Source organism: Chaetodon trifascialis, chromosome 6, assembly GCF_039877785.1.
Source record: "Chaetodon trifascialis isolate fChaTrf1 chromosome 6, fChaTrf1.hap1, whole genome shotgun sequence".
Lineage (NCBI taxonomy): Eukaryota > Metazoa > Chordata > Actinopteri > Chaetodontiformes > Chaetodontidae > Chaetodon > Chaetodon trifascialis.
The window spans coordinates 13727068-13741116 of NC_092061.1; the positions used below are offsets into that span (position 1 = coordinate 13727068).

At 41.7% G+C, this 14049-nt stretch overlaps 1 protein-coding gene across 1 annotated transcript; it reads right to left on the minus strand.

Annotated features, from left to right (window-relative positions):
* Window positions 1-654: 654 nt before the first annotated feature.
* On the minus strand, window positions 655-12847 carry prr16 (proline rich 16). The gene is made up of 3 exons (XM_070964574.1): window positions 12050-12847; window positions 7297-8384; window positions 655-2516 (listed from the first exon to the last, which is right to left on the minus strand). The coding sequence occupies exons 1-2, from the start codon at window positions 12182-12184 to the stop codon at window positions 7515-7517; spliced, it is 1005 nt and encodes a 334-aa protein (XP_070820675.1). The 5' UTR covers window positions 12185-12847; the 3' UTR covers window positions 655-2516; window positions 7297-7514.
* Window positions 12848-14049: the final 1202 nt, after the last annotated feature.

The following is a 14049-nucleotide window of genomic DNA, read 5'->3' on the forward strand; positions in this document are numbered from 1 at the left end:
AAATTCTCCATTGACAATACTGCTTATTTTAATGCAGTCTATGGTGAAGTGATTACAAACATTTACCTTTCTTCAGTGACTTGCTTTCCATTCTCAACGCTACAAACAGCTGTCCAGTAAAACCAGTCTTCCTCTACCATTTCAGAGTTAGGTGCCTTGCTTTCTTAGCAGATTTCCTTAGCAGATTTTTCTAATTCACGGACATAAACTTGTGATGTTCCTGTCTCAAAACAACCTCTCTGTACTCCAGGCTGCCACTGCCCTGTTCCTGTAACTCCATCTGTCATTTCTAAGTCACTGAGCTGCTGCTTTGGCCTGCTCTCTAATCATGACAAGCCACTATGAATTCATTAGAATAGCACCGGCAGCCCGCTATCTCGTCACACTAATCTTCAATTAACTGATGCAGCTGCTGATGCCATCTAATTTATTTTCATTTCTGAAAGGTTTGCTCACACTGCTTTTTGCTAACTTTGATTAAGTGCGATACAGTCGGTTTCATTTCCTCTACTTGACTCCCAGTTCACAGACTCTTGATATTCTAAAAGATTCATTTGCAAGGGCACAGTTTATAATGGAGAATACAGACATAAAAATCAACACTCTCTGTACTTGAACTAGTTCAGTCCATAAAATACACACACAAAGCAACATTAAGTGTAAAGTGTTTACTTCTCACAAGATATTTTCCAACAGTTTGTGGACACACACAATAAAATACCACTGACAGCTTTTGAGACATTCCAGTCATCTTTAAAACTGATTCTTGATCGGTCCAGAGTTTGGTCATGAATTCAGTCCGTTTGTCCAGTGAGAACAAAGAGGTGGCGTTGTGGTGCCTCCTGTCTGAATGTGGAAAGAGGCTGTGTATATCAAAGATATTTTTTCTGCTCTTCAGCCTATGTTTCTCATCCTTTTATTGACCCATAATGAAAATGTGTTCACCTATATATTAACATTCTTCCTTTTTATTCTCCATTTGTTTATTTTTTCTCATAAAGCACTTTGTAATCTCTGGTTTTGATAAGTGCTACATGAAAATTATTATTATTATCATTTAATTACCAATGACCTAAACAATGTGGCAAAACCCAGGACATTTATCAGGTTTATAGTGACTGCAGAAATAACCTGATGGACATCATGTGAGGAAATGAGAGGGGATACTTCTTAAATCTATATTATGGAGAGCAGAGCACCCTGCATGTCAGACCCACCAGCAGACAGCCTCTCCACAGAAATGCATAGAAAAACACAGTGATGGCAGGACAAAGTGAAGAGTCAGTCATGCATCCATTCAGTCCCATGCCTCCCGTCTGATAAAGCACAACTAGGTATTTGGTTTACGCCATATATCTTCTCCACCTTACATTTTCTTTCTCACAATACAGCCCATTCTGTAAAGTTCCTTGACGTGATAATACTGAAGCACTTGTTGATCATCCATACATACACCATCCTGCTGTTATAAAGAAATAACTCATCCTGCTATGCCCTGCTGAAAAACACGTACCTTGAAGGAATGTCGGCTTGCATCAAAATACCTCTCAGACATCCAACACAATATCAAAAATATCATCTCTTTAAATGTTAAAGTCTCTGTAGAAAAATGCCTGAAATATATAGATATCAAACATGTACATGTATATTTATATACAAAGAAAATTTGATGCAAATTATTACTTCTTCAAGGATCCTTTAAAGGTGTAACTATGCCTCTATACTGATTCTCTGCATGTTATCATGGGAAAAAAAAAACAGCTTGCATGGCACCAGTTGAGCACATAGATTTTGATATACACTGAACTTAATGTCTGGACACAGATCAGTGACCACATCATCATTTGTTTCAAACCATCAGTCTTTCCAAAAATACACTGTGATTGTGCATACTGACACAACACTATTTTCTCCTTATGTGCAGTCCAGCAGAGCAGCTTTGCTCACAGGCAGACCTGTCGGGCTCTCTAGACACAATCAATTACAATTCTCAAGAGGCTAATTCCATCGCTTGAGTGGAGCTATTGATTTCCATCTGAGTATGCACAGAGCAAAAGTCTGTATAGACATCAGTCAAATACTGGCTGACATCATTTCACCCCATCTTGTACCTCTTCATCTAAACTTACCTTATTACTTTTAATGATAGTGTTTCAGCAGCATTCTAAACTTTGATTCAACTATTTTCTGTGTAACAAAAATATCACCACCACAGCTATAAATTCATCTATCTGTATGCACGCACATACAGTGACTGCCCTTCCTTTTCCCCCAGTTTCACAGTAACATTGCCCTGGCACAACTGTGCCAAGAGGTCATTCAGTGCTCAAAAGTCAAAGTATGAATTCGTCTAGATGATCTCGTCTCCTGGTGGTTGAGAGCCATTAGCGCTTAATGTAAAAAAAAAAGGGTTGATGCTTGGCCTCGGCTCTGGTTCCTCCCTCCCTGATGAACCTGGGTTGATCAGCGTACGAAACAAGCACCCCTTCCACTTGTATCAAGTATCTCAATGGGCCCTGCAGGGGAAAAGAGGAAACACATTACTGTGAATATCTGGCTGCACAGACGAGAGCCACTTTACGCAGCAGTCACAGCACCAACAGTCGCTTCTCACAGAGCAAAATGAAAATACACCAAGGTATCACTGCCCACACACAAGCATCCAGACACACATGCACAAGTCATCAAAGTTAATAGGACTGAACCGCCTGGCACATTTTCCTCTATGGATTAAAAAGCCTTCCCTTCTGTGAAAAGACAATCGTCTAGCCTCGTGTCCCGCCTTAAATAGCTGCGGCTGTTTCAGTGTCTGGAGTGGTTCAATGAGCAGAGGACCCCATCTGGGTTATTGTGGCTCTTACAAATCTGATCCTGTTGTTGAGATATTGTGTACCTTCTCTGCATAAGGTGCAGCTGATGCCTCTAACTTTTAACAATCTCCAAAGCAGCGTGAAATCTTCCGATTAAGTTTGCTTCACCCTCAGTGCTTTCTAAGTTGCACTGAGCCATCTCAAGCCCTCTTCTCACACACATGGCTGCATGTGCTTACGCATGCCTTTTCCCACTCCCATACACCTTTAAACACATGCAATGTTTTCCCCATAACATTAAAATGTATGCATATGAGTGTGCACACATATTTTTACAAGGACAAGGACACACACACACACATGCCCACTCAATTTCCCACACCATGACTTCGTCTGAGTCATAGATAAAGCACCGAGAGGAGCCAGTATCCATGCCCAGTGTGCACCAGATTTACTTTTGAATGCTCTGATGTTTGGCAATGTAGGTCATGTCTATTTTGTATTCTAATGAACTTTGCATACAGTATGTCCTATACAGATGTAATGCCTCTGGCGTGCAACACCACAGTTATTTGGCTTCATTTTATTTAATGCTTTCCTCATAACATTTTTATTTCAAGGATTATCATGAAATAATGATTCTTGAAATAACAAAAATCAAAGTAAACAATGCATGCTGAATGGGGATGAGCAAATAGGCAACTGTGTCTCTTGGCAGACTATCACCACCAACAATCTGAGAGAGAAACAACAGCTGATTAATATTCACTGACAAAATGTGTGTCTCACTCTGACACATTTATTGAGTTTTATTGCACATTGCACACTTGCCAGGTTGGAAAATGGGATGAAGACAATGCAGTCAGTAGAAGTACAACAAGCACACATATGACTATTGTGTTAAGATAAGACAACAAATCAGAGTAACAGTTTTGCATTTACTAATGCAACTGTAAAAACCTAACCATTCAACTCTATGAGATCTTAAATTAATTATGGTGGCAGCAGGTTTACTTATTAACCCAATGAAATAAGGTGTTGCCCTAGGTTGTTAGTAAGATGTGGGGTTGAAATTGAAAACCACACACAACCATTAACTGGAGGAGCTACTGGACACAGTAATTTATTAGCGGATGCATAACAGGAGTAGTTTTTTTCATCCTGAGAAGGTCATTTGTTATTCAAGGTAAGAAGTGAAGGATAGCAGCAGAGGCTGCTGCAGCTCTGCAAAGAAAAAGTCAGTGAACTTTTTGATTAAACATACTCATGGAAATGCTGCCAAATGTGTTTGCTCTACAAAGTGTCAGATATGTTTTAATAATAGACATCCCACCCACATGTATATTGAGATACATGTGTACACAGAGATTGTTATGCATACAGCTGCTGCTGAGTGGGAGTGAAGCATCATCTGAGGGGAGAGGAAGAAAGAAATGAAGACAAAGTGAGAGAGAGAGAGAGAGAGAGAGAGAGAGAGAGAGAGAGAGAGAGAGAGAGAGAGAGAGAGAGAGAGAGAGAGAGAGAGAGGTGGGCTATGAACTAGAGCTGGGAGCTGCAGGGAGTAGGTCAGTACAGTTGAGTCAGTCCTGACTCATGATGGAGGCGGTGAAGATCCACCTCCTCCCTGCCCATTACAACTTCATCCTTAGGCCTGGAGCACTGGAGCTCAGATAGCCATTACAAAAACAGTGAAAAACACCTCCAGCCATGGTCAGAGGAGCAGTGGTTTCTGTGTCACAGGAACAATCTGATAACATGTCGTGGATGTATGAAACAAAGAGTGATGAGTCCACACGTGACGGGCTGGTCAGCAAGTGCAAATATCCGAACTGTTTCTCCCACTTCCCGCTACAGGTGTCATTAATGCACATTAATGTCTTTCCATCATTACACTTGCTACAAATACGAAGTGGCTGGTAGATATTTACTCATAAAATAATGACTTTAGGATGTTTCTAAAACACATTTTGACAGCATACTGTAAGAATATAGCTGAAATTAAAAGTAGGATATGAAATCACGAAGCTTCTTAAAAATTTTGATACCAAAACAAAAAAAATGTAAATACCCTGTCCTACTGAAAACTGCATCATTATTCACTAATATCAATAGTGAAAGTTAGCAAAAATCACTATTGCGAGTTATAAGAGGAAAGTCTGCACTTTCTGCAATTACTCTTTTGCCAGATCTGATGATGATGCTTACAAACATAAAGGGGATTATATGTTTAACGTTATTTATCCATATCCATCCAATCATACAAGGCCTTGTCCACTGGGTCTATTTCCTCGGTTCACTGAACAGTGCATTAGATAGTACAGCAGTGCTACAGTAGCAAAAGCCCAAACGAGCTGCATCTATTGACGATACTGGCTGCACTCCATTCTGTGGCACACTGCTCTGCTCAGCATGAATGTGTATGCGTGTATCTGTGTGTATGTATGCGTGTCTCTCTCTCACTGTGTCTGTGTGAGCATGCTGCTGCCAGACTCATTAAGATCCATTAATACAAGGTAAATACAGTGAATAGTATACACTGAGAGCAGTCATCTTGAGGACAAACATGCATCCACATATGTTCCCGCATAGAAGCAAACATAATACAGCCAAAACAGCATCAGCCTCCACAGCATTACTGTTTCTCTTTTACCATCTTTCTCTCTGCCTCTCTCCATCACACATGCTCTCTTTTCCCTCTCCCTCTCTCTCTGTCACACACTTTCTCTCACCCCCTCTGTGTCCTTACCCCCTAACTCTCTCACTCTCTCAGCTTTCTCATGGCTGAATGTCCACTGATCTCTAATCCAGACGCCGATTTTAGATTTGTAAGGCCAGTGAGGTCATGCATTGGATTTAGTCATCAGTATATGCTATTTCATACCCTGATTTTCTCAGCCTTAACCTCCAAGTCTCCCACCCCCACAGCCCACAACACACATACAATATACACATTAAAAAGACTGTTTATATAACATCCTGCCACCTAAGCACATACAAGTACCCCCACACGTCTTTACCTTTCTGTGCCATTCCTTATTTCTGTATTCACTGTTTAGATTGCTCTCTCTTTGTTCGTCAGAAAAAATATGTACAGCAGCAGTTCAGAGTTTTGTCAAGGCTAACGCTGGTACAAAGGCTATTTGAGGCAGTACTGTTATCTCCTGTAGTCCAATCCGGCTAATTAAGGGCATCGCTGTGAGGAAGGTGCTACTATTCTCATCCAACTCCAGGGTATGCTGTCTCCCCAAGTCTGCCAAACTGACATGTGCTTTTATACACACCTATGCACACACCGTTACATTCATTTGAAAATGATCTCAGATGCAGTTTTTCAATTTCAGCCACATGCACACTGAGTTTGTACACACACACACACACACACACACACACACACACACACACACACACACACACACACACACACACACACACACAGTAAACACAGGCTTTATTAGATATGCTTCTTAATGAAAGCTAATAAAGTGGAAACTACCAATTGCTCATATAGAGACTGTATTATATTACTGCTGATTCACATTCCTTTAAGGAAATCAAGCCCAACATATTTCCTGCCTGGTTCTCTCTACTACAGAGCAGAATAGATTAGCTTACAGTCAATTTTGCCTCACAGATGTCATGGTGAGTGATAGTGGAGGTCTGCGTGAACGGGGTGTTGAGTTGCTAAACATTAGTTAGATTAGAGAATTCAAGATGTTTCAATTAGAATTTGCCATCAGTTATCAGTAGACACAAATCAAAATGGCAGTTTTGTCATCTAAGACTTCTCTCTCCTCAGCAGCCCACCGTGTCACACCTCTTACATTTTCCTGCCCCAGAGTCTGACACGTCGGCAAAACAGGAATTGTAGAGAATAGAGGTGATGGAAGAAGAGGAATTATGAACTCGTCTGTCTCTCAACCCTAATTATCCATCTAAGCAGGTTTGCGTGAAAGTATAGATTCCACTACCTGTCGGCTATGACTTTTATCCCATAACAGCCTTTATTCATGCATAGGTAAGTGTTGTGGAGAGTTACTTGCATATATGTCGGTGTCAGTGTATGGGAAGATCTTTAGGGCTTTTGATGAAATCTGAGGGAAGCGGGTTTTCTTGTTTCATCCAGAAGGACATGAATTAATTAGAGCCCCTCTCTGAAAGAACTTCCTGAGTTTGAGACTCGTTAGTACCAAGAGCTTTGAGAAAGACACAGATACAAATTAGTTTTAGTGTTGTCAGCAGGCTTTCGTGAAAATTTCAAAGCCCCCTGTACATTTTTCAGTCAATGCTCACTGCCTGCACACACGCCTATGCATGCACCGACAAATATGTACACACATCAACATACAGTGCATAAACAAATAAACTTGTATGCGGACATACTGACAAATATGGGTCAGTGCACACATGCAATTGCTCTTTTTCTTCCTCCCTCCCTCATAAACACTCATACCCTGACAAACACCCTCATACATGCACAAACACTCACCACTTCTTCCTGATCTCTCTGTGTACGTCTCAGTGCCCATGGCGATGCCTTTCTCTCCACTCACTTTATCCATCCTTTTGTTTCCTATTTCCCCACCCTCTCTTTCTCTCTCTGTTTGGATAATCCAAAGTTCACCTGGAGTAGAAAGCGCTCATAAAGTAGAAAACACTATGAATGATTCAAGAATGTTTAAGTTAGACAGAACAAGGTGTTTGGCGTCAAACTGTGGTAGTTGTTGATTTGCGTAGGATTGTTTTCTGGGGCTTGAGGGAAGGCGGGTGAGGAGGCACACAAGGTGGAGGAGTGTTTACTGTTGGCGGGAAACTGTGGCTGACCGAAAGGCCGCCGTTTTCCAACATTAGTTCATGAGGAAGAGCATGAGGAGGAGGAGTGGAAGAGGAAGAGCAGCAATGCACTGGACTGAGCCTCAAGTCATTCAGCTCAGCCTGTAAGTGTAGTTCTGTGTGGTCTACATCATACTGGAGGTCACAGTCTGGGCAGTATCCGTGGTACTGAACCGTCTCACTGAAACGGACACGCTCCCTCTCACGAGACTCCCTGCCGGGGTCCTTGGGGCATTTGTTCTTTTCATGGCGGAGAAGAGGCATGGGCCTGGGTAATGTAGGAACAAGACCTGACTCAGGGATTCCGCTGTCATTAGAAATGAAACACGGTGTGGAGGACAATAAATCCCTGTTTGGTTTCAAAGGAAAAATCCCGCCATTCCTCATTAGAGGCCCAGTAGCCTTGGATATATTCCCTGATAGCACTAATGTTGGATGAGGCAGATTCTTAATGTTGTGATCCTCGGCTCTCAGTGGGGTAAGTCTGGGTGGTGGAAGGGGAGGGTGAGGTTTCTTGAGTACAGTCAGGACTGCAGGCGGGTTGACAGCGACCGGGGCGACGGGTGCAGGTAGTTTGAAGTTGGAGTCATCGGGGAAGAGCTTCATCTTCTCCAGGCTGGAAGCAGTGGTAGTGGTGGTGGTGGAACTCGAGCTGGAGTTGAGGGTGTCCGTCTTAGAGCTGTCTGTCAGTCCATCTTCCTCCAGCTGCAGGTCACAAGTCAGGGTGTCAATGTCGTGAACAACCTGGTGACATGAAGAGGAAGAGTCACTGTGACAGCTGAGGTCAGGAATAATAAACAATGTAGCATGAGAGGAAGAAATATCGCCTCATCTTAAAAAAACACTCTGATAGTGGTAACTGGGAAAAGAATGATGGTCCAGATAGAAACTGGGAGGACAAGAAAGGGTAGTTAAAAAATTAGTTCCTGGAAGGAGCTGATGTCTTTATCTCATCAAGCTCTAAATTAATGAATTGAAAACCTCATTGTATAAAATTAAAGAAGATACACTTTGATGCAAGAGAATGAGTAATGAGATTTAAGATTGATTACAATATCTCTAGGAGAACTACTCAAGTATCCACTCCAATATTGCTACAATTTATGGGAACACCCTGGGCCTGCCCGACTATAGCTTAAGTGATATTCTACAACAATCCCATGCACCATCAGAACTGAGAGAAGTAACAATACAAATCATATCCTGTAAACCAAGACACACATACTATCATTTCTAACCAGCATTAGGGATGATTGAAAAACACTAAAAAAATCTCTACTTACAGAAAAAGAATGCAGACAACAAAGACAAATGTAGCAAATAGAAAAGGAGAGATATGAAAAATCAATAAACTGTGAGTCTCAAAAATCAGCACAAATGTTGGCTGAAACTGAGAAAGCCAGCGATTGATAAGAATGTTTAAAATATTACACAAAAACAAGCACATCAACATATCACACGGAAACAAATGCTATGAGGGGCGAGATCCATTTCTCCTGACAAATGGTGTCATTTTTCTTAACAGCACAGGAAACAATTCATCATGGCATGAATTAATTTCAACCAAGCAACCGTGGCATGACAGAAAGCCAAATAGAAAAAAATATTTTCCACAAAGATCACATCAGAAATCCACTCTCAGTGCAATGTGAAGGAGCAAAGACTCTATCAGTTGCAGCAGTGCAATAATGTGCCAGGGTGGAAAAGGAGACATAAGAAATGCACACTTTGTTTTCCGGGGGGGAACTACAAGATGCATTTATGAAAACAGTACACTGCAGACCATGATTACAAAGGGGGATAAAGAAAAAATGTCAGAAAAGTTCTGCTCAGTATAATAGAAATGAATGTAAGATTTTGCCCCAGGACCTTGTGTATACAGTAGACATTTAGCTCCAATAATATTTCCTTTGTCATTGAAGAAGAAATTTGTTTTCGCAGCCTGCATAGGCACATATCAAAGAACTTTTGGAGCAGAAATTTGGTCTGTTGGCACTCTCAATAGCAACAAGCAGTGGAAATATACTTGCAAGGACGCAGTAGCACAAGCTGAGATAAAACATAAAACATGCACACAGTACTGAGATTGCATGTACACATAATAAATGTTGCACAAGGAGCCATTCGTGTGGGGGATTACATTTAAAAAGGCAGTTTGACTAACAGAATAGACATGGTGCTAAACTCAACTTGGAACTAATGATGATATTCAATGATAAAATGTAAATTTTCTTCAGCCAGGTTTGTCCAAAAACATTTGCTTTGGAGAGGAGTTTCTTCCTGGTTCTCTTCCCTTGGTGTAGTTATTATTGCTTGAATGCCCAGAACTGAAGCGTGGTGTTGGGCATTTTATTACTGGCTACCTGACTACTGAGGATCCAGCACTCAGTGAGTCCAAAGAAAGTCTAACATGGGTTGAGCTGAGCATACCTAAATTCATAATATCATAACTGACACAGTTGAAATAATCTGTGAGAATAACTCACCAGAAAGGCACATATTTTCATTTAGAGCATTCATAAAATTATTACAATGATGACAATGTGCTTATGTTCATTTCCTGAATTAGTAATGCTCATGAGCACTTTTCATTATAGCACATTAGCCCGCTGCAGAACACCATTGCTATCATGTAAGGGTTTGAAATGCATGTCCAAACAGTGGATTGAGAAGAGGCTGAGAGAGAAATGAAGAGAGAGTGATAAGGAGAGACACAACGGTCGACTGAGAGGGAGAGATAAAAAGAAAGATAGAAGGCTGGGGCAAGGACGCTAAACTCTCCATGCCATCTTTAAATGGATAATTTGTTGGGACACACACAAGAGGTAATACCAGTATCCCAGTGTGCAGCCTCTGCTGTAGGCAAGGCAGCATCAGCAGCTGTGCCAAGCATCTGGGCAGGGTCACTCTTCAGCGCCAGGCTTGGTTCCAGCCCGGTCTGTGAGTTATAACAGATAACTGCATTTCAAATGGATTATACCCCAAATACGGGCTTTGATAGTAACACCCCCTCGAGGTATGTGTTTTGTGTGTGTGGTGTCAGAATAACTGATCCTCCACACAATTTCCTGCAAGCAAAAAAAGAAAAAAGAAAGGCAAAGAAAGAAAGGAAAAGAAAGGAAAAGAAAGAGGGCACATCACAAAAAAAATCACAATAGACAGATTACAATGCCTTCTTGCTCCCATTTATCTCTGGTGCCTGCTGTGAGACATTGTAAACTGCTGAAAAACACAAAAGAAGTCTAATTCAGCTCAAGTTGCGAAATCAGAGTAAGGGGAGCAGAGGGGCAGAAGGAGACAGATGCTGCGTCGACTACCCATCCATAATGTAGGAACCAGAGACTGTGCGCAATAGGGATTTATTAGAATGACAGCCTGTCATGTTAAGGTGAGAGGTTCAGCACAGCAGGCCGGACGCCTGGTGTTTGGCCCGTAGAGGAATATAAACATAAATGCAGCTAAGACTGCAGGTTATTACAACTGAGATGGCAGCATGGGATTCAGCGATGGATAATAAAGCAAAGAATAATTTGAAGCAAGCACTGTAACATGAATTGAAAGAAAAGACAGTATGTGCACAGAGGCGCTGGTAGACATTCATGGCTCTATGACAACAACTTGCTGTAAATAAAAACATTAAATATCATTATATAATGCACGATTTCCTTCAAAGACACCTCACCCCCACCCCCTGTCTCCCATTCAACACCCCTGTCATTGCATTACTGAGATTTGAATGGCCAATCAGACAGCTCTGGGAGTTTTTATCTTTAACAACGACTCTGTGGAGAGAAGGAGGAAAAAACAGACAAGAGATAAAGAAAGACTGAAGATGAGTGGTTGTGATAAACACTGGCGTGGTGAAAGATAATGAAAGACAGAGCGAGATGAAGATAAAGAAACAGAGAAGCACCACGAGAGATTACGAGAGATGAAAAGTGAAAAGACAACTGTTCTATTATTTGGCAAGAGATAATTCGCAGCAAACAACAGTCAGCATTAAGATGATGAAATGCAATGCAAAAGTGGCTTCCTGGTTGAACCAACTTGGCCATTAAATATTAATAGTGATTAAATTTTTCTCACTTTCATAAACGCTTGGGAGTCAGGGCGAAGAAGCTCTCCTGTCATTTCACATCCCACATTCTCCTGAGCCAAATGTCTTTCATGTTGGAGATAATGATCACATACATTAGTGGGCTGGGGGAGGTGCTGTCAGTATGTTTGTGTGTAAATGTGTGTGTGTCTCATGGTCTTTCCAGGCCCTAGTGAGGTGGACGTCAGCCTCCCATGTCCTCTCAGACATGGATGCTTAGAAAGAGCATATACCAAGCCTATAGATAAAACATAACAGCTGGCAGTTTAGTGCTCATAAGCAAGACGTTGCATGGTGTTTCCTGTTCATTTACCTCTTTGAGCTCTTTGGCTACATCCTTGAGGTCTCCCAGGATGGTTTCCAAATTCTCCACGATTGTCTTAATCTCCTTTTTCACTTGTACTTTGGAGACTACTCCTTCAGCGTCTGCATTTGGTATGCCTGACATTCTTCAGTTTATGGCACAATCTATTTCGTGAAGGATCTAAAGTCAAATCCTTTTGTCGCCACGTTGCCACTTTGCCAACGCATTATTTAGTCCTCTGCTCCCTCCACTTTTGCTCCTACATCACGGCCAGGACGGAGCGAAGTGGCGTCGGGCAGCGTTCTGTGTCTTCCATCGGGCATGCGCAATAGAGCGTAACACAAAAAATAACGGTTATGTCAAAATATCGTCTCATACTGTCTGCGAAACGGCGCCTGTCCACAGGTTTGTACACCTACACATTCATGTCCAACAAGAAAAAATGACGTGCCACGAATATCCTTCACGTCGTGAGAGCGCTAAATTCAACATTTTGAGAGAAAACGTCAAACACAAATGCGCTGAAAATGTGTGAGCTATAGTAAATAAAGAGAGGACCACGAAGAAGAAGACTGAGTGCACGGGCAGTTATCCAAACCGTTACACAGCCGGTCGTTATTGTAATGGTCCATAATCCTCAGGCATCGACAAGACTGTGATACACTCCTCCTCTTTCCTCAAATAGATTGTTCTGGTTAATAAAACACTCCGGAAAGCCGCCAGGTAACGACACCCCAGAGGCACTTTCCTCCGAAAAACACCCCGGTAGTTTCATCCTGTCTCCATCGCAGCCTCCTTGGAGAGACTGAGCAACCAACGTCCGGACGCATAGGATGCTCTCTCTCTCTCTCTCTCTCTCTCTCTCTCTCTCTCTCTCTCTCTCTCTCTCTCTCTCTCTCTCTCTCTCTCTCTCTCTCTCTCCAGTTTCCTCCCTCGCGCACTTCTCTCTCTCTCTCTCTCTCTCTCTCTCTCTCTCTGCTGTTTGTTGGTATTTCACCACACAGGCACGCCACGGTTGAAGACATCTCCCAGTTATTGCTTTAATGGCATGAGCGGTTGTGTTTGTTGTCTTAAAATAACTTAATTACATATCTACTAGCTTGTAATAATATCTGTACAATTTAAGGTAGAGTACCTGTCAATGAAAATTTGATCCCTGCTCCTGCCACAGCCTGAACAAGATGCTTACCAAGTTTACTGTCATAAACAAGAACATTTCAATGACAAGAACTTGTGTGGAGAAGTTGTCAGTAATATCCAGAACCTTCTGTTTTTAAATGTGCACTGTTTGAGCACAGTATTAGCCGAAGAATGAATGAGGTCCCTTTGTTAATCTGCAACTCAGGCCCCTTTGTTAACTCTGCTTTGTATACATTAAAGTTTTGTGTGTGTGTGTGTGTGTGTGTGTGTGTGTGTGAGAGAGAGAGAGAGAGAGAGAGAGACTTAACTGATAAGGGCTAACAATCTGCTACATTTTGCCCCTAGCCCCCCCAGCACCATAATTTGGTCATACTTCATAAGAACTGGATCTTCCAGGGAACTGTGTTCTATTTAGCTTTGCTGCTTCCAGCTTCGTATTTTTGCATCCTCCCCTGCTGGTTTGGCTTACTTGAGCACTTACTGTAAATGCAAGAGAGCCAATTGCCATTAAACAAACCCGTGCTTTCTCTGCAGTGATATAGTCATATCTGGTGTCACTCTTGCATGGGTTCCCCATCTTTCCTGGCCTGTGGTGAAATATAAAGCAGTTACACAGTTTTTCTTACTTGCAGTGTTTGCTTTGTACACTGACTAACTTGAGCATGTTGTGTTGCAAAACTAACGTTTCTTTCTTTTCCTGCAATGTATGAGAACAGCTACACTGCTACTGGTTCAACCAGTATTCAGATTTAAGCCTTTTACAATTTTAGCATATTCAAGTTGTGTAAAGAAAAAAAAAAAAATAGCTTGCATTTGAAAATATATATGTGAGTTTATTTTCTCACTGGCAGAGTGGTAACTACACCTGC

Excerpts from the sequence above, each read along its gene's own strand:
- prr16 (XM_070964574.1), bottom strand. The coding sequence starts at position 12,184 with ATGTCAGGCATACCAAATGCAGACGCTGAAGGAGTAGTCTCCAAAGTA. Across the intron at positions 8,385-12,049 it reads TAGCCAAAGAGCTCAAAGAG|GTTGTTCACGACATTGACAC; the intron begins GTAAATGAACAG and ends TCATGTCACCAG.